This window comes from Atractosteus spatula, chromosome 12, assembly GCF_055471065.1.
Source record: "Atractosteus spatula isolate fAtrSpa1 chromosome 12, fAtrSpa1.hap1, whole genome shotgun sequence".
Classification (NCBI taxonomy): domain Eukaryota; kingdom Metazoa; phylum Chordata; class Actinopteri; order Semionotiformes; family Lepisosteidae; genus Atractosteus; species Atractosteus spatula.
Window position 1 is genome coordinate 41292163 of NC_142717.1, and position 21073 is coordinate 41313235.

General features: G+C 37.3%; 1 protein-coding gene across 1 annotated transcript in view; it reads right to left on the bottom strand.

Moving 5' to 3' along the window:
• znf804b (zinc finger protein 804B) overlaps window positions 1-21073 on the bottom strand; it is a 125595-nt gene that overhangs the window by 18706 nt on the left and 85816 nt on the right. Inside the window, exon 2 of the mRNA XM_088929621.1 lies at window positions 6131-6274. Coding sequence (XP_088785747.1) covers window positions 6131-6274 — 144 coding nt within the window. The remainder of the gene's footprint in view (window positions 1-6130; window positions 6275-21073) is intronic.

Consider the following 21073-nt stretch of genomic DNA (forward strand, 5'->3'; position numbering starts at 1 on the left):
TCAATTACTGTTTGTAAACACTCCCTCAATCTACTTAAATTTAATTCAATTTCAGTATTTATTTAATATTTACAACTTAGTTTAGTTAGCTATTTAATAATCTGATAATATTGTTAAGGAAATAACGTTTTTACCCAAACAAAAAAAAAGTTTTATTTAATAAAGATACCATAAAGAAACTGTATTAAGAAACCAAGATTTAAGGAAAGGCTGGGCTAAGGAAACATTCTTTCAAATGCACTTTGTTTGGACAGGATATGACAACTAGAGATTTTATATTTGTGCAACTTTTCAGAATTTTACAACATTCAAACTTTTCCAGACTTATAGTATTTTACAACACCAACATTCGTGACGTATATTTCTTTATATTTCTGACGTATAGATATGTCAGGGCAAACAGTTATACAGTATGTTCTGGAGACTTTTATCTGCATACAGTGTTTTATACACCATGTCACTGGGGACAACAGCATTCAAGAGTTGAATGTTTTGTAAATTTGGGGGGTACTTGGTGAGATTTTGCTTAACGGATAGCTTCCTGGCTATAGGTCAAGAGGGGTTGAACCCCTTGAACCAAGGGTTAGCTGCAAGGTTGAGGTAGGACAGAGGATTGCTTTAGACAAATTCAAAGGGAGGCATCTGAGTTTAGTATATATAGATAATTTCATAATGAAGGTGATTAGTTACAGCTGTGTGTGACTGATGTGTACTTATAACTGATAGTTGTTATGCCTCCTGAACTTCAGTTATTAACTTCCATATACTGTACAGGTATTGAACACATTGTATATTTATTATTCATCATTGTGTTTATTATAATAGACATTTTGTATATGTTATTTATGCTTTACATTTATATTTATTTTATAACACGCATTTCTGAAAAACTCATATGGCTATTTTTACCACATAATTAGAGATCCAGACAGTTGGTTTCTTCAGATTTCAAAAGATTAAGCAGCAAAATTCTTTTATAATAAACTGAGTCTTCCCACATCCTAAGTCACCACTCTACTGTGTATTGAGGTTTAAACTATATAAATAGGAGGATATTATTAAAATGAAAATATAAGAAACACACAGATGCACAATGAAGATAAGCAAATATTCAGTACTTGCCCTATAAAATACTTAACTGCATTCATCCACCATGAGCTAAATATGACATCATTTCGCCTATGTACAAAGATGATCAGCATGCCATTTTGCATTAGAGCATTAGAGCTTTTAACTGTGCAAAGCAAGATAACTCATCAGCAAAGTAATATTTAGACATAGCTCATCTGGGAAATAATAAATAAAACAGTATTTGTACTGTACATTACATAACATATCTTAAGCCTAAAAGAAAAAAATAATCATGTTCACTAAACATTTTGGCCATCAAGAGACAGCCATGCCTTCTCACAACATATTTAATAACTTTTATTGCAAAAGATCTAAAACAAAAGACAAGTTCTTTGGTGTCAATGATCTGTTAGACCAGTCAGGGCAAGTCATGTAACTACAGAAGTCAGCTCATGTGTTGATTTACTGTGCTTTCCTCAGAGCACAGAGGACATCATCATTGATCCTTAACAACAGCTGATGAGCTTAAAACCATGATGCAGAGGAGCTCAGGGTGCAGTGATGTACAGTACTTGTTTTCACTACTCAGTTACGGAATAAATCAATCTAACAATTGACAATTGCTTGTGTTTTTGTCTAAGAACATTGTGTTTTCTAAAAAGCATCAATGTGTATAGAATAAAAATGGACTTCTGTTTTAGTAAATAACAAAGACCAACAGAATGTTCTATATGTTGGTTGCTTCCACCTGAAGACCTCACTGAACTCACCAAGTAATTTTCATAAAACATGATGTGAAAATCTAACATTCTTTGAACTAATGCTCATTTTAAAAGTATAATAAGCCATAGTCCAAGCCCCGATTTGCCCTGGTCAGTCACATGATATGAACCCTCAGCAGCTGGTTTTCAGAGACCAATTATCCTGCTAGTATGTATTTGGACTGCAGGAGGAACCAGAGCACCCAGAGGAGACCCACATGAGCAAGCAGCAAACATACAAACTCCTTACAGATACTGTAGTGCCCCAGGAAATGAAACCAAGGCCCCTGCCCTGTGTCACCGATGTCAGAAAGGACGAACTATGGAATGGCAGGAGAGCGAAAACACCCTATGCGTAGCAGCGAGACGGGGGTTAGCCCGGGCTCAGCTGTTCAGGAAATGCCGTATAGAAACCTATGCCCTCAGGTAGCAGACGTGGGGCGACCTAGTGCTAGGCGGGTCTCAGGACATCCGAACGTCAATGCTGAGCGAAGGCAAATGAAAGACCCAGAAATATATAGCCCCAGAGAGAGAGAGACACCGGAAGGACAGCAGAGAACCGGAAATGAGAGACAGGACAGAGAAGGAGCGCCCTCTGGCTACAGAGGGCGTGACACCCTGTAAGGTAGCAATGCTAACCATGTGATCCCTGACATTTTCTGAAATTGATTTAATACAAATACAATGGTGTTAAAATAGAAAGTATAGTACACCTTTCAACAGTGCAATGGTTAAACATATTCCTTCTTATTCAAGAGACTCTTTGTCATGCCAAAGGAGGAGTCTGTTTTACAGGAGCGGACAAGTTAAAGAAAACCCACAAACAAACAATACACATGTACTGTACATACTGTACACAAAAGAATAATTTGTTAAGGAAGGTTATAGTTAAGGAAGTATAAATGAGAACTTAAACCTGTTTGTTTTAAAATCTAAAGGGGAGAAATTGGAATCCATTAAACAAAGAGGCATGAAGGGTCCTCTTGAATATAAAGCTCGTAAGTCACAGATGTGGGATAGGGCAGAAAGATCAGCACCAGCGACTTTCTGACATACAGTAGTTGGACAATACTCCCCAGTTTGTTCTTACTCCTCAGGTTCAGGTTCCAAAATGCGCAAATCAGGATGAAGGATTAAGCAGATTCAATAAGAGACTGATGAAATATGGTCAACAATGAATTATCAACCTTAAAAAGTTTAAGCTTCCCCGAGAAGGATAGACACTGTTGCCCATTTAGGAAAACAGAATTTATATCTGCTTCAAAATTTAACTTGCCATCCAGAGCAGTCCTTGAATCTAGATTGCCATGTGCTTGGTCTTACGCTCATCTTCAAATAGCTTTGCTTGCACCGAGTGGCAAACTCATCTACAACTGGCCCATGGCCCCACTCATCTGCCTGCAACAAACTAACAATAACAGAGTCACCTGCCAATTAAACCATGTGTCTTGAGTGGTGCTAACTATTACAGTCATTTGTATGCACAACAAAGAGTAAGGGAGACAGTACACATCCTACGGGGGACCAGTGGAAGAATACAGCTGATTAGACAAAACATTATTGACTCTTACCTACTGAGTTCTATCTGTAAGGAAAACGGTAATCCAGATGACCAGATTAAAATAAAGACCAAAATTAAAAAATAATTTAGTTGCCAGTAAATAAGGTTGAATACAATTAAATGCTGAAGGAAATCTCGCATATAGAAACCTAGCATCTATCTAGCATCGTCTTATTTTCCTAAATATGCTGGAGCACAAGGTTAAGAAGGCATATTGTAGCATCTTCCACACAGGAAATCCTTTCCCTAGATTTCCTGAGCAAAGGTGGGATATCACAACCCTGAGATGCTTAAATGAAGGCATAATTCAACTATCTGTACGTTTTACATTCTCTCTTCCCTTCAAACAGTCTCTTGACTTTCGGATGAGGAGAGCTTGTGAGTCTGTAACTTGAAATCTCAAATTTTGTGGTTATGAAAGCTGTAAAATTGAGCTAAAATTAAAAAGAAATATCTAGCAGATGCACTTATTAACAGGCGCATGAAAACAATTCACGGGATAATATTTTAGCTGAATAACAGGAAATTGTTAATAAAACAATATCAATTAATGTAAATTTAGAATAATTATGACTAATATGCTCAGTTTAAGATTTGCGTGTTTGTTAGGACAATTAATTTCATTGAGAATATAATTCAGAATGGTGTTATCATTTACTGCAATCATCACATAATTAACAAGGAAAGCACATTTAATGAAGAGAACGTTAGTGACAACTACCTCTAGAGAATAATAAATAAAATTGCAGCAGACAACTCTGTTCTGTCTATTTTCTGCTAGTGACTCAAGCATGTAATTTAAGAATTCACTAATGTAATCACATTCTGTGTAAAATTACGAATATTCATTATTGTCATTAATGTGACTAAAATGATTATTTTGCTGCCACATGCCTAACACCCCTACTTGAGGTGCAATGGTCATGGTAAAGTGAAAAAATAAATGACAAACCTAAACAGTAAATGTACAAATAAGAACAGAAATACTAATCAAGATGTCAAAACCACTTAGGCCTATTCATTAAACTTGTTGCTGTCTTAGGAACAGGCTAAATTAAGGCTCATAAGAACATACAGTATCAAAGGAGAGGAGGACGTTTGGACCATCTACAGTAGTTTTCTCAGTAGTGAATAGCTAATTGGTCCATCCACTCTTTGGTTGAAAGAAGCCAGGCTATCAATTTCAGCAGCATGGCTGGTTAGCTTGTTCCAAACTCCCATAAACCTTTGGGTGAAGCTTATTAACTGTAAGTTTGATTGCATCTATTCAAATGATAAAAAAAAAACCTGCTGTAGCTATTTCAAAGCACATACAGAAGGAGAACACAAGAAAAAAGATATTTGGAAATAGTTTTTGTTTTAATTAAGATCAAACATTTCTCTTCCTTTTTATAACTTATTATCCATAATACTGAATACCTGATACCTGATACCTTGGTCCCTCTTTTTGTTATCATGGAAAAATTAGATTTCATACTGGACATGCCAAAAGCATGGCATTTCTAAGCCTTGAAGCAATACGTATGTCTTGGTAAGATCTAAATGCAGCCTTTTCTGTGCACTATACATCTAACAGTGGCAATGTTTTCAACTTTAAAGGTTTATGGCTGGTGTGAAATTGACATTCCAAGACAAGAGAAATGTACTGACGGTACATTAATTTTCACCATGAACTAGAATGGAGCACTACCTTTAGCATCACATGGTTAATAAACAGCTAGAGATTACAATTAGCAATGTTTTTCCTAGAGCTAATGAATGGTAGGTAACATTTGATGCCATAAGGATTTTTCACTTTTAAACACAAGTGACAATTGATTGGTCATGTTAAAGGACATCAAATACAACAGATGAAAAAAAGAACACAGCAATATGTTAACATTGAAGTATTTAATGTTTTATTTTTAAAGATTGGGTTTTCCAAAAATGTGAAATAATAGCTGATTTATTTTTTTCCATCAGGAGCAATTACATACTTTGAGGTCTGGGCTTATGCTGCACTGCGACATCTATTTGTCACAGATTATACAGTGTGCTGCAGAAACTGCACCTTGCATCAATATTGTCTCAATTCCACTTCATTCAGTACAATCAGACATACCCAGGACAGGCTTAGAATTCAATCAACTCTTATGAGTCACAAGTAACTTCACTTTTGATATATTTATAATAGATTCATCTCTGTTTTGCAAAACTCCTCACCATGGTGAAGTTGTTCTTTAATTTGATCAAAGTGTCACAGGAATTTAATAAAGGAGATGTATTTGATTTGATAAAGACTGGTGTAAAAAGAGCAAGTGTAATATGTACACATTGCTCTGTAATGTGGTTAACAGCATTGCCACAGATCTGAGCAACGAAATACATAAAGTATTATTAAAATAACTCCTACTTTGAAAAGAATATATATATACAGTAACACCAGCTTATCTACAGTGATGACAGGAATCGTTTAATGCCATATTCAACATCTGAGACTTTTCTTGATTCACATTGTACATGACGAATAGTGATCTTGTGAAAGTGATAAAATGATAATCTTCCCAGGTGGGAATGAACTGTGAAACACAATGTTTAATTAAAGATTCCACCAGAGACAGCAACCCTAACACATAGCTCCTGCCAGTTAGCGGCTGCTCAGTTCCTGCTGTCACCCTGCCACCCCCAAACCCATCTCTCTTCCCCTTGCACGTAAATTGTGGGGTGTCAATTAAAGAGGATGAGCTCCCACACTTACCTGCTTGTGAGCGTGGTCATAGGAATTTATGTGGTTGTCAAACTCCTGGTGCTTGAGGTACTGCTTGTCACATAATTCACAGTAAAAATTAGCCTTCAAATCTTCCAGAGCCTTCGCTATGGCTTTCTCCTTTTCAGCATAATCCTGAAGGAATAAAGGAGAGGAAATGATTGGTAAATTGCGGTTTAATTATTAATCTTTCATACTGAAGCTGTGAAGTCCAGCCATCATGTGAAATGTCGACAATTAAAAACATTTCTTCTTTTTCCTTGAAATGCTACATCAGTTTCTTTTCTACTTTCAATAGTCCATACAAAAGAGCAACCAAAGCAATCACTGACTGAACAGTTCATGGTGTCCTTCTCAGTCCTTCATCTTACAATTACAATAAGGAAAGCTTTGGAAGAAAACATTCTCCTGATCCACACTCATAAATAATATCTTAAATTACAGTATTATTATTATTATTATTATTATTATTATACTGGAAAACTCTAAATGCCCACCTAAAATATGAAGACAATAATTTATTTGTCTCTGTATACAAATATATACATATCTATTGTGTGTATGCGTCTTGCAGTGTACATCAAGCATCATCTCTGCATACTAAACACAAATTGTGAGATTCCCACCTGAATTGTGATCATTAATCTATGTGTGCTTCAAACTAGTGTACTATTGTTGATGCTTACAGCCCAGCTTGTTGGACCACAACACACTGACACTTATTTTACCTTGGCTGGTTTGAATTAAGGCCAATTTTAAATTAAATTAAGTCAGGGTCAATTTGTGTTACTTTATTTAGATTTTATTTTTTTTCTTCTACAGTAATAGAATTTAATAATTACTAGATCCTGTACGCATTAAAGCATTAAAGGCAGTTGATGATGTGGACCTGAACCTGAATAAATGAAAAAAAAACAGCTTTAATATTTCTCAAATTAAAAAAGCTCTGTTTTTATAGTCCAGTGACCTCAGTCTGTATCAATGGACGTTTTCCGAAAGGATTCAAATGTGAATGTTTTGAAAGGATGCTGAATGTTCTTTAGGATGCACAGCCTTCAATGAAAGAAGAGTCCCAAAATAATGTGAGGCCACTCCCTCCTTCCAGCAATGTCACCAACAGCACCCGTTGCATCTCAAAGCTCACCCCAATCTTAGCAGGTTAAATCAGTGGGTGCAGGCCAAGAAATAATAATAATAATAATAATAATTGCTTACACTTATATAGCACTTTTCTGGACACTCCACTCAAAGTGCTTTACAGGTAATGGGGACTCCCCTCCACCACCACCAATGTGCAGCATCCACCTGGATGATGCAACGGCAGCCATAGTGCGCCAGAACGCTCACCACACATCAGCTATCAGTGGGGAGGAGAGCAGAGTGATGAAGCCAATTCATAGAGGGGGATTATTAGGAGGCCATGTTTGGTAAGGGCCAATGGGAAATTTGGCCAGGACGCCGGGGTTACACCCCTACTCTTTTCAAGAAACTCCCTGGGATTTTTAACGACCACAGAGAGTCAGGACCTCGGTTTTACGTCTCATCCAAAGGACGGCGCCTGTTTACAGTATAGTGTCCCCGTCACTATACTGGGGCATTAGGACCCACACAGACTGCAGGGTGAGCGCCCCCTGCTGGCCCCACTAACACCTCTTCCAGCAGCAACCTTAGTTTTTCCCAGAAGGTCTCCCATCCAGGTACTGGCCAGGCTCACACCTGCTTAGCTTCAGTGGGTTGATCAAATGTTGATCTCCTTTAAATCACTCTTTACTCTCAGCAGTACAGCTCTTTATTGATCTTGTTTTTGCCTTTTTTCTTTAGGGGTGGGAAGGCTCATGTTTATTCTTAGTGAAAAAAGGGAAAAACAAATAGGAGAAACCTATGAATCTTGAACCTTTCATTTCAAATGTGGACTTGTGTTTGGCAAAATTTTCCCATATCTCTGCATTCTATATACAGTTGTGTTTGGTCAAAAGACTGAGTTAAACCAGTTTCTGATTTCGACATCCTTCTCCAGCTTGTGGAATACAGTATGCTCTCATGCTGCATGACACTGCCTTGTTTGCATAACCAGACCTGGCAATGACCTGGATTTACAGATACCTGTACTTTCTTCAGGACGTTCCTATACTTTCTGAATCAAGTAAGCCATTCACCATCAAATCAAAAGCACATCAAGGGTACCAAAGACTTTCTCGAGCCACTTACAGCAGCCAGGCCCTGGAATGACCCTGCCTTTTGACTGAGATGCCATTATTTCTGAAACAATGAAAAGACAGGCTGGATTTCTACTGTGCCTTTGCTTGTCAATGCCCATTTAGCTCAGTTGCTAAGCAAATATATACTTAACCAGCACAGAAAGAATGATTTTTATGGTTGTTTACATTTTCCCATCCTATCCTTCCCAGCCTGCACTGATTAATTCCAATTTGTATTAGTCTTAGCAAGACAATCCCAACTAGAAGAATATTCTGCTTCTTGCACGCAAGACAGATTTTATGGTGCTACACAGTATCTAATGCATCCAGTACTTTTTAACAGTGACAATTTAACTAACTGCAAAGCATGGGCCAATGCTCACAAGGCCTTTGGGAAGAGTCCAACAGACCCTAAAGTAATTACCCCCTCCTATAGGAGGTCTAATGAGGGACAAGAACATAGCATAATGTCTAATGCCCTTAATGTAAAGTAAAGTAAAGAACATGGGGCATCTAGGAGCAGTGTACAGTATGTGTGATGTAGACTACCTTATTTAAGCTTATCTTTTATATGTGAAACAGCAGATGTTAACTTCTTAATTATTTTATTTTGGCTCTTTGGCTGTCACAACTACATCAAGGGACGAGTTATAAGATTTCTTTCATCTGTTAATTATGCAATAGTATTTCAAAAGCATTTAGAGAACACACCGCACCCAGCAAGAGGAAACACCGGCTTCCATTCCAACCACGAGGTAATTTTGGCTGGAAGACATTTTGGGCCCAATCCACATGAGGGTCTTATACACATTGCACATTACTCTGTAAGAATATTTTGTGAATTATGAAATTTGTGTTGTACTACTGTTAAGCAGAACAGATGCACATTACCATATTCGCCTCTGTAAGCTTTCATGATGCCTTTTATGAAGTTCCTTCTGAAACTCTTATCAAAATGTTTTGTATCCTTGTATAAAAATAAATATGTGATCAAATATATTTAATAATATAATAAATAATTACTTAAATGTATAGTAAAAATAATAATAAACTGTTTTCTAATAATAATAAATAATAATAAACTCTTTTGAAGAACTGTTGTAAATGGTTACAAGAGTGCAGCTACTTTTAATATTTTACATGCCTGTTTTTTGACTCCTTTATCCACACAGGACTAATATGTCACCTGAAGTAGAAATTTAAATTTTAAATTCATCACCTGTTTACAGGTCTGTGGATACAACTTGGAGATTGTTGTGTGTTTTTTTTTTGCTGTCATTTTTCATTTCTGTGATGACTTTTTGTGATAAAATACTTTTAATAACATTAATATAAGATACTTAAAAAATCCACTGCCTGTTAGCTTCTGCTAGTCCACATTTTAAAGGTTGTCGATCGTTTCATCTAATATTGCCCTTCTGAGAAAATAAAAACTGCGAGACTGCTAGAAAATATGAAATTGACAGTTACTTAATTAACTACCTAAATGACTCATTGGGCAAAATTACTGTACTTCTTGTTTTTAACTCTTCTTATGTTCTAAATTTAGACATTTCTGTAACAAGAATCATTATTATCAAGATACAGTATATTCACTGCTTTTCTGTAGAATATACTTTATGCTATGTTTATACCTCTATGATTACATTTATACAGTGACATTTTTGTGGTATAATAATCATTTAAAGCTCAACTCTCAATCCAAAACACAATTCAAAATTTCCAGTGGAAACAAAAGTGCCTTCTGAAATTGACCAGTCATGCTTTTTCTCTCAGGAATGACAAATCACTTCATTTGGATTGTTCTTGTGTGTTGGTGGCTTAGAGATTTTACCTTCTTATGTGACCATCCCTCATCACACACAACCCAGGCTCATAAAGCTCAGCATACTCACATCTTAAAGCTCTATTCCTCTGGGAACTGCTATAAAGCCTTCTGGGTATCGTTCTGTGATCTGTATTATGAAGCAGTGATTCCTGCTCTTTGTTGAAGGGCATAAAAGTCTTTGTTAATAACTCTCATAAAAGGAAAGGGTGTCTAAATAAACTGTTGCACAGTTGGCTATAAAAATAAATGCCAGAGCTTTTAATGTCTTTCAAAGTTCTTACATGTTTAAAAATAAATGAGGGCATTATTGTTCATCATCTGTAATGAATTCATTAAAATTCACAAGAATCCTTTCTTCAGAAGTTAAACTGTGAGTGCTGCAGAAGCTGTGGCAGCACACGCATGATAAAAAAGGAGCATTTTTCTGTCTTTTTCACTCAGAAGAATAAACATGGGAAAAGCGCTGCTAATTCTATTATGATTTCTAACTGGGAATACATTACCATGATGTTAATGAGCATTACTAGTGAAGGCATAGTGTCCCAAGGCTTCACTGAGACAACAACTCATGCAGCTGATTACAGTTTGATGCTGTTTCATGATTCCCCCAGGGGTAGTAATTAATCCTGTGAACTCATCACGGCTGTATTTATTTACAGAAAGGCCGTGCAATAAATGGAAGACTAGAGGCAGCACCATCCAAAGAAGACATTTCAACCTTGCCTCATTCTATCTGACAGGGAGAACATGGCTCCACATCACATCAATTGTGGTCAATAAAGTTTGACTTCTTTAACCCACTGTTCAAGTTAACGGCTGAAACAGCTTATAAATGTCACTTTATAATGCTAACATGGAAAACGATGTTTTATAGGGTTCCTCTCTGTGGTTTTGCATAGGATTGTTAAAACTAAGTAATTTGTTCATTCCTTGGAAAAGAAACTAGATAATTGATTCTGGTACACAAGTTGTTCTGGTACAAAAGTTTATCAAAAATTATAACTGCTCTTCTTCTGGCCTTCCCTTGTAAAAAAGAATATATATTTTCATTCTCATGTCTTCTGGTGAAGAAAAGAAAATAATTCACTAAAACAACAGTAAAAACACCAAAGCCAGAACTGCTGTTTGGGTGTAATGGGGCATCTCACCAAGAACCGGTTCTGGAGTATTAAAGACTTACAGAAAACCAATAATGACATTATATAGAAATAATCATTATCGCTGCAATTCCTATTCAGAAAATGGTATACTGTACCAATGCACAAAAGAAATGCAACAGGTATCCTGCTAAAGTACATGATCAAATATTTTCAACATGTGAAAAAAAACGTGAACACATTTACAGGACAAAACAATAACTGTGACAGACTGTTAAAATAAAAAAATAAAGTTAGTGTTGTTTGTCAGGTCTGTCAAGGGGAAATTGGCATTTTCACTGAATAAAATACTTCCCAGCTCTCTTTCTGCTGCCACTTCTGAGGTTCCATGGCCCACAGAACACTCTTACATTGTCTGTCACCTATCAAAATTCTGGCAGTTGTTGTTCATCATGTTGGGACAAACAACATTGGCATGAACAGTGCGCTTTCCATATAAAAGAAATTCAAAGGCCTTTGAAAACAAAAAACTGTCGTGCAGGGCCAAACTGCATCTTATTCGGGGATCCTGCACCTTGCAAAGGTGAACAACTGCAAATGTTCATCCATAAACAACATAGTGTGCTAAGAAGAAAGCATCAACCTTCTTGGCTACCGGAAACCCTTCTATGACAAATGCTACAAGCAGGCCTGGGGCCAGGATCTGCAGAGCACCTCAGAACCATTTAAATTAGAATGGAAGGGGGAAGAATCCAAAGAAAATCTGCAAACCATATACTGTACACAGGGAGTAGAGTTAAAAAGAGCCCCAGGGAAAAAAATGTCAATGAGCCAGGTGATTAAATGTAAGAAAATAGCAAAAGGCACAAAAATATTAGAAATAAAAAAAACACTGTACTAGTATGCAATTTTAATGTAATTTGAGTCAGAAAACATGGTTTACAGAGAATGATGGTGAGGAATCCAACATTAGTGGATTCACAGTGTTCTGAAGAGACAGGAAAGATAGAAGAATCAGTGTCTTTATATATAAAAGAGCATTCGGGCACAAGATCATAACATCGAGGAGGCAAGGGTTTCAGAAATCCCCTAGAGCAGCAAGGTTACTCACTGCCTTTCAGGATGTGTTCTGTCCCTCAAAGAGACATCATTCTGTTTTCTTAGGACTACTTTGCTTGCTCAATTTCTCTAGCAGACAGCCTTCGTTCTCCATTTTCATTACTTTGCTGATCTCGCACTCATTTAAATCAAGTCTTTTCAAATTCTTCTGAATATGTACAGTATGTGTATACTTAACCAAGGTATTCTGACATTTTTAACTCAATTCAAATACCAAATACAGAGTACTGTATGTGCTGTTTTTATGAAAGTTGTGTTCTGTTAAAATCTTTAATAATTCTGGCAATTACAAAAAACTGCATTATTTTTAAATGAAATAATGACAGTTCTTTGATGAAATTATAAAAAAATTACAGATTTTTTCGATAATCTTAAGTGTTTCACAGTAAGTAATTCATGCAAAATTAACCATGTAGCAAAGTTACATAGCAGGAGCAATGTTTTTGATTAATATACTGTAATACTTAATATTTAACAAATCTATGTAAAAAGTGTTAGGAAATTAGCAATAAAATCATGAATCGTGTACAGATGATTCAGTACATTATACAGGCTTGATCGTACACATTCACCAACTGCATTTTTGCATGAGAATAGTTCAATTAATTCACAACAAAACATTTCATGACTATCTGTATCTAAAGGCACACCAACTCCAGACTTTCACACTTACAAAAGTGCTGGATCCCTTTACAAACATATATCAATGCCTGGAATTGCTGATAGTTAGATGATACTTTGAACTCCAGTTTAGGAGGAAAGTCAGTAAAAATAGCCAAGACCAATGGGGATAAGAATGCCCGACCAATCATGACCTACCAGTCAGGTATGGGCCTAAGGACCTATCTAAAGTGAAGCATCATGGACAACTGTGGCTATAAAGGAGAGTTTTATGTCATTCAAAGACATGGAGGTTGTAAATTCTAGTAAATGTTGAAGAACAGGACAACAATACTATTGTAAACATCAAGGATGCACCTCAGAAAAAGATACAGTAGACAGGGCTTAGGTAAGATGTACCTGAAGGTGGGCGACACAAGGTCTCATATGGCAGGCAGATTATGTCTGTGTGTTGTTTAGAGAGTGCCAATCCTACCATCATGCATCCAAATGTGAAACCAAAGTCATAGGAGAGGAGTGCTGTGACATGTACAAGATATATGTCTCCAGTGCGCTAACTGGGCAAAGCACATGTGAAGCATCAGGTCTGCAACCGCAGATGGAGGCCTGAATGCTGAGCTGACAGTCAGCCTATTCATTTGATGAGATGCTATCTTCAAGGTCAAGGACCAAAATTCTGTGGTGTTTTATGTCATTCAAAGACATGGAGGTCGTAAATTCTAGCTTTAAGGGGGAACTTTGTAAGGGCTTGTATAGACAACAGTAGAATTTGGCACCAACTTCATGTCAATTCACTCAAAGGAACTGTGCAGAGAGATGATGAGTGTAGGCCGATTTTGCCACCAGGAAAACATTTGGCTTGCAGGATTCCCTGTCCTCATTGGAAGCCACCAGTGAAAACCTAAGGACCATGAGTATAGGATAAAGGACAGAGTCCAAATCATGGTCAGCATAGCATATGTGGGTACAAAATTAATTATTTTATTGCTAATTTCCTAACACTTTTTACATAGATTTGTTAAATGAAGTATTATATTCAGCAATAGATAATAAAATAATAGATTCAAAATACTGTATGACTAGAATAAACTATAACTACATTGCCAATGTATTGTATTATTATTTAAAAGGACTATATTTACATTGTCATTCATGTACATTCTTTTGTATTGTATTTTCAAATGCATTTAATCATTATATATACTGAAAATTCCTTTCGGTTTATATTTATTGCAGTATATATTCATTCATTTCTTTTTCAGAAACGTATTGTTATACGTTATATTGTTATATAATACATTTGCAATATACTCTGTATATATCTGTATAGTATAGAGTGTATTGGAATATATTTTTTAATATTTACATTTTTCTTTATAGACTTTAAAAAATATTCTGCACATATTTAATGTGCAAAAGGACTCACAAACTTTGAACTTTGAGCAAACTTTTTTTTGCATTGCTTTGATTAAAGTGAAAATGTCAGAGTGGTAAATAAGCAATTTAAGCAGAATGAAAATGACTTTAATTAACAGGGCAAGATTAAAAAAGGAAAGTAAAGATAGTGTGATCTACACTGTGGACACAGTATCTTGTCTGCAATGTATTAATAACCATTGGCAATGCGTCGCACATCCATCAACATGATTTGAAATATCTGCAGTCAGTTATATAACCTGCCGTATGGCGTGACACCTCTCTTTTAATCTACCTGTCAGTAACAGTGGACACAATTCCATTCAATTGAATTGCCCTGCTCCTGAGTACAACCTTTTCCCCAAGAAATCCTATGTCTTATGTAATATTGACTGTTGACAATGTTATTCTTTTTTATCACAGCATAGATCTCTCTAGACTGCAGTAATAACACCAGCAACCATGGACCTCTTGAGCAATCCACAGTATAAACAAAGTAATGGGCAATGCTACATTCTACTTACAAGCTCTTTATGTTTCTTAAGCACATACTAACAGCAGACAGTTTAAAAATGTTGGTCTATACTGAAGCAATATTGATATTCCATCTAATAATGTTCAACTATGTCCCCAGAGGCCATTCAAGTAAATCTTAAGAGGCATTTCACTCACACTAGATGATCCATGTAAAATTGGAACAGGTGGTATTTTTTCATGATCTCAGAAATAATGTCAGATACAGTATAAGCATAGCTTCTTTTTCACATTTTCGTCCTAATTATCCTTAGACACACAAAATCTCCTAAGCTGACTGGAAGTATGCCGTATTTCCTGCAGAGGCTGGTATTCCTTTTATTCATGAATTACAATTGCCTTAGCTTGCTGAGATACTGAAATATTCATGGCTCAAAAGTTGCCCCAGGCTCCTCACCCAAGTGTCTCCTGCCACAGTGACTCTACAGACTGCACGTCGTATAGAGAGGGAATAAATGCATGCACCTTTACTCGCAAAAAAAAAATGATAGAAGTTCAAATGATCTGGAATTGTTTGGTAAAACAATTTCAAAATAACACGTTTTTTTGTAATTCTATTGAAAGCCTGCTTTTTTGCAATTTTAATTTAGTGGATGAAGTAATGCCGTCTAAATATTTAAGATTTTTATATATTTATGTGGCAGCACAGAGGAGAGGCAGAGAGCACTGCTGCCCCACAGCTCTGAGGCTCTGGGCTGCAGGCGGCCCCGGGCAACACCGCTGTGCAGTTTGCCTATTCTCCCCATGGTGGTGTGGGTTTTCTCTGGACGTCGTGATTATTTTCCATGTTCCAAAAATGTACTGGCTTGGTTAACTGGTGTTTCTAAATTGTCCCTGTTGGTGTACCCTGCCCTGCAAATTACTGGCTAGCCACGTTTTAGTCCAGCCTTGTATCCTGTGTTTCTGGACTACTCTCCAGTTGTTTAACTTTGTAATAGAAATATTTCCTTGTAATAGGAATGCAAGTGTTAAATAAAATGCCACCATGTGTACAAAAGAAGCTTTAGCCATGTTGATTTGTAACTACAGAGAGCTTCATTGTACGTATAGTGTAACACCTCTTTCTAAATCCTTAATACAGCAGCTGGCTGCTCAATCATTTTACCTTCACAGTACTCGTCCTCTGATCTGGAACAGGGCAGCATAATGCATTATGGCCATCTGAGGTTGTGCTTTCTGAAATGGATGTCTATTATGAAACAGGCAGAGGAATTTAATTTCCCACAGGCCAAGAGTTGCCAATAAACAGTATTGAATCCTGTTCCTTCTGACATGATACGGATTTAATCTGAAACCCAAGGGTAAAATGCTGTGTTTTTTTTTTATCTAGGGAAAAATCATTGGACCAATCTGCCCTGTCTTAATTTCCCTATTAATGTATTGAATGCAGGTGGAAACGGATGTGCCCAGTTTATTCATTAAACATAAGCAGTGCCCTCCAGGGAAAGCAACAGTGCTGCAGTTTTTTCAAGGGAGATGTGGAGCAACTCTATTTGAATTATACATGGTATAAATTTGAATATATGGTTATGGAGTAAATTTACTGTTCGGCTCCTTTTCATTGGTACTGTGAAAACATACAGTATTTTGCTCAACATTTGGTTAAGCTTCTTTGTTTCAATACACTTTTCAGGAGTTCTACCTCAAGCATACTGTAGGTTCTTTTAGTTTCATGAACTTTGGCTGAACTATACTCATCACAAACAAGGACAGCCTGTGTAACTTTGAAGAGGTATCCAGCATGAATGCAAAGTCTAGTGGAAAAGTGTATCCCGCTCATTAAGACTGATACCTTTAGCTTTCCCACCCATTTAGTTCCAACCTTAGAAATAGGAAGTAAATATGAAGTAAAATATACTTATGTTTTTCTTTTATATCTAGAATGACCAACTTTTCTTTTTTGTGGTATACCTATTTTATACCAATGTATACCCATATTTTGTTATAAAAAAACCTCAGTGGGAAGGGCTATGAACCCTGTGGTCACACACTGGGAAACATGAGGAAGCGTAGGTAGACTCCTCTGTCATGCCCACCTCTGAGCCTCTCGTTGTCGTGAGAGATCTGCAGGTTCAGCACCAATTGGAGGGGAGTTACAGTACGTTCCTCACCTACAGCACAACAAGCCTGCAAGCACCCAGCAAACTGCAGTAGTGTTGCTGTATCACTGAGAACTGAAAGAGGTCTGTCTGACTAATTCTACCCACAGCCAGTTGTGTTCCACTATTTGGGGAACCCCTGCATTGTGCTTGCTAGTGACGTGACCCAGGCCTAAGGCTGTGATGCGTGGATCATAGAGATCAACCTACACTTGACTGATTGCCTTAACCGTCTGAGCCACTTGGGAATCCTTTACAGTATGTACTTTGACTGACATTTTAATAATCTTAATTTCCTACTTTCTGGGCTCTGACATATACGTCCCATTAATATTTCCTATATGACATCGATTGTGCTGTAGCATACAGTATGTCTGGTGATTTATAGGATTTACAAAGGATATTCAACTAAATATAAACTTTCACACCTTGACATTTACTTATAATGAGTTTGGTCCAATTTTTATGATCACTTGAAAACCCTAAGTTGAACCCACGTCTGGTTTTGTTTAAATATAATCCAATAAATGAAAGGAATTACCAAAAATTTAATTATTGTACATTTCGATGATTTTACTCTTTTTATATAAAACAACTAAACATTTGGAGGGCACTTTATACTGAAGCAGAAATGATTAAGGAAATGACATTAAAATGTGTCCTCGTTTTACTTGAAAAATTAAACAAAATCATTTGCTGTTTGAAACTTCTGGATATGGACATTCTGGAGACTGCTGATGTGGCACGACATTGACTGTCTCTTATGTTTGCAGGTTAATTATTAATTTATTTCAGCACTCCATTTCTTAGTACTGCCAATCCATATAGCATGTTAGTAGGATTAGTACTAACCCTGTACATACAGGGTCATTCCTACAAGAAATTCATTCATTCATGACTAGATATCCAGATTTGGCTATCAGAGGGTACTACAATATAATAACAATGACATTTTGCTTTTTGTATCTAGACATACAGAGCTGTCGAATATGTCATTTTTCCTGAGGTTATTCCTGCAAAGAGAATTTCTCCAGCACCATTGCACAAGCAACTGAGGTGGTGTCCCCTGTTGTTGCAGAAAGACAAGATTCTACAGTTTAAAACTTGTATTCGTTAAATCAGAAAACTATGGCTTTGACTGCTGAAGAATTCAATGTCAAATCAAAAATCCATATTTAGCTGTAAGAATTTATACATAATGTGCAATGCAATTTTGTTTTAAGCCTTTCATGTAATTGCAATACCAGGTTCTGTATATTAAAGCTAGTGTACGATAAATACGCATTTATTTCTGACATCTGGCCATCTGTTAAAAGCCAGGCTGAAATAATTTGTACAGCAGTTCTATGAGCCCAGTTGTGTTATGATTTTTCTAGGATGACAAACATGATCAATGCTGCTGTGATTCTGAAATATGTTTCATGCTATATTGTTAGTTCTTCCACTCAGATTTATGCTTGTCTAATTTTCAAAGGAACGGTAAAATAAGATCACATAAACATTTTATTTTTTCATAATGGAAATGCAATCAAAGAAATGAACTACACTCTATCCTTAATAAATGGACTACTTCACATCTTGGTTCTGAATAAAAGTATGTACTAGTTTGTCAATTTGCTGACATACAGTATAAGAAAGTAACAGTTCTGAGGCATTGGCTGCCATGCTTGAGTTCCCTCTAGGCTACTATTTTTCCCAGACTGAAAGCTCTGGTTGGTGAAAATGCGATTTTAAATTTTAAAGAACGTGAAAGTGTGTTTATAACCGTGTCCATTTAGCTATGCTTTCTCTCTGGTGGAGATTTCCACACTTATTCAGGCCACTCAGGGAAAAGGCTAGAGTCAAAAAAGCTGTTTTTTATTCGTGGTTCAGTGGCACCAGGCATCACTTGCATTTTGACAAATATGAATGGAGAATGTTATTCTAGTAGCTTGTTTTAGGTTTTCTAAAGAGGTCAAAGGTCAATATTCCAATTGAAAAGACAGTTGGTGTTGTTTACAAAGAACTGCCTATTTCTCAAGGATGACACTTCTGAATGGGGTCAAAAATGTCTAGTACTTTATTATGCACAGAAAGTGAAAATATTGTGCTGCAATTCTTCAGCTCAATTTTCCAGCTCCTATCTTCTTTTTTTTAATGTGAATAAACAAAATGTTACAAAACCACCCTGCTAGTGATTTCTGCCCAGAGTTACAGTCTTGTGCAATGTTAAACGGTATGTATGCCATCTGGCATTGCTATCTGAGATGATCCTAGTCTTTACAATTCACTAGATTCTTTATTATTATGTTTGGTGTGTTTTATTTTATTTAATGTTTCCCTTAGAACCGCAACAAATAAACAACTCCTTGCTACACAGTTTATGTGAGAGTGACATTGACCTATTCAGTCTGCTGTTGTTTGGACTGAATAAGTCAATGGCGCTCTAATATACTTTGGCTGGTTCTATTTCAGTTTCAATTCTGTACTATTTTCTGCATACTGTGCAAACTGTAATACTGAAACTATCATTTAAATAGGCTGTAAAATATGCATAGCTTATCCATACATTGCTAATCACACTGTAAGTTTTGGTAGCTTCATACAGTAGCTAGAACCATGTAAAAAATTGATGTAGCAATATTTGCTATCTTTTCATTGAAAGTAGCATCTGAAACTTCCAAAAGGTTATGTTATGTTAATTGAGTTTTTAATTAAATGAAAATACCTGTCTCAATGGAGGTAGTCTTTAATGACATTAGGCCATCTGGTACAATTAATTCAGGGACCCTGGGACTGATTTAAGTCAGCAATTGTTCTGTTATTTTTTAGCTCCAAGCTGCATTTCAGCCAGAGACTGAAGCTGTGGGTCATAGATGTCACACAGCTCAAGACACTCTGTCCAGGGTCTTGATATTCATCTTATTCCTCTTCCTTTATGACTTCAGAGCAGCCACTACATTGTAAACGTGATTAAAGATATTGATTACCTTCACCAACTCAGAAAGGGAAGAAGCCAATTATTAGGTTTAGCAATTTTCCTACTATTTCAAAGATCACTTCCAGCAGGTCACCTTCAGACATATTCTGAAGCCTACCCTTGACCTCTCCTGGAGAGACAAACATAGCTTTAACTATAGGTTTGATTCTGGGTCCTCTGTGGCGCAACACCCATCCCCCCACAGCCACACGCTCCCTAACCCTTCACAGCTGCGACTGCCCAATACCTCCTCCATCCCCCCACAAACATGGCCGCCTACAGCCACAACCCCCGACGGCTACTCACCCACCCATCCCCCACAGCTGCCACTCTCCAACACCTCCGCCATTAACACCTGCAGCACTGAAAGCACTATGAGCACCATCCCCCAGGCCAGGCTGACCATCACAGCTGACCAGGTGAAGAAGGAGCTGAAGAGGCTGCACGAGGGTAAGGCCACAGGACCAGATAACATCTGCCCCAGAGTTCTGAGGGCCTGTGCTGATCAGCTGAGCGGAGTGCTCCAGCGACTGTTCAACCTGAGCCTGCGCTTGGAAAGAGTCCCGGTGCTTTGGAAGACATCATGCCTGGTCCCGGTACCAAAGAAAGGGCGCCCCTCTGTCCTCAACGACTACAGACCAGTTGCGCTGACTTCTCACATCATGAAGACACTGGAGAGGCTGGTCTTATCCCACCTGAGACCCCTGGTCAGCTCATCACTGGACACCCTACAGTTTGCCTACCAGCCCAGTGTTGGTGTGGAGGATGCGATCATCTACATGCTGCAAAGGGCCTACTCACACCTGGACAGGGCTGGCAACACTGTAAGGATCATGTTTTTCGACTTCTCCAGTGCCTTCAATACCATCCAGCCCTTACTTCTAAGGAGGAAGCTGGAGGAGATGCAAGTCGATGCCTCCACGACCTCGTGGATCACTGACTACCTGACAGGCAGACCACAGTCTGTGAGACTTCAGAACTGTGTGTCTGAACAGGTAGTGAGTAACACAGGGGCACCTCAAGGGACAGTTCTTTCTCCATTCCTCTTCACCCTCTATACTTC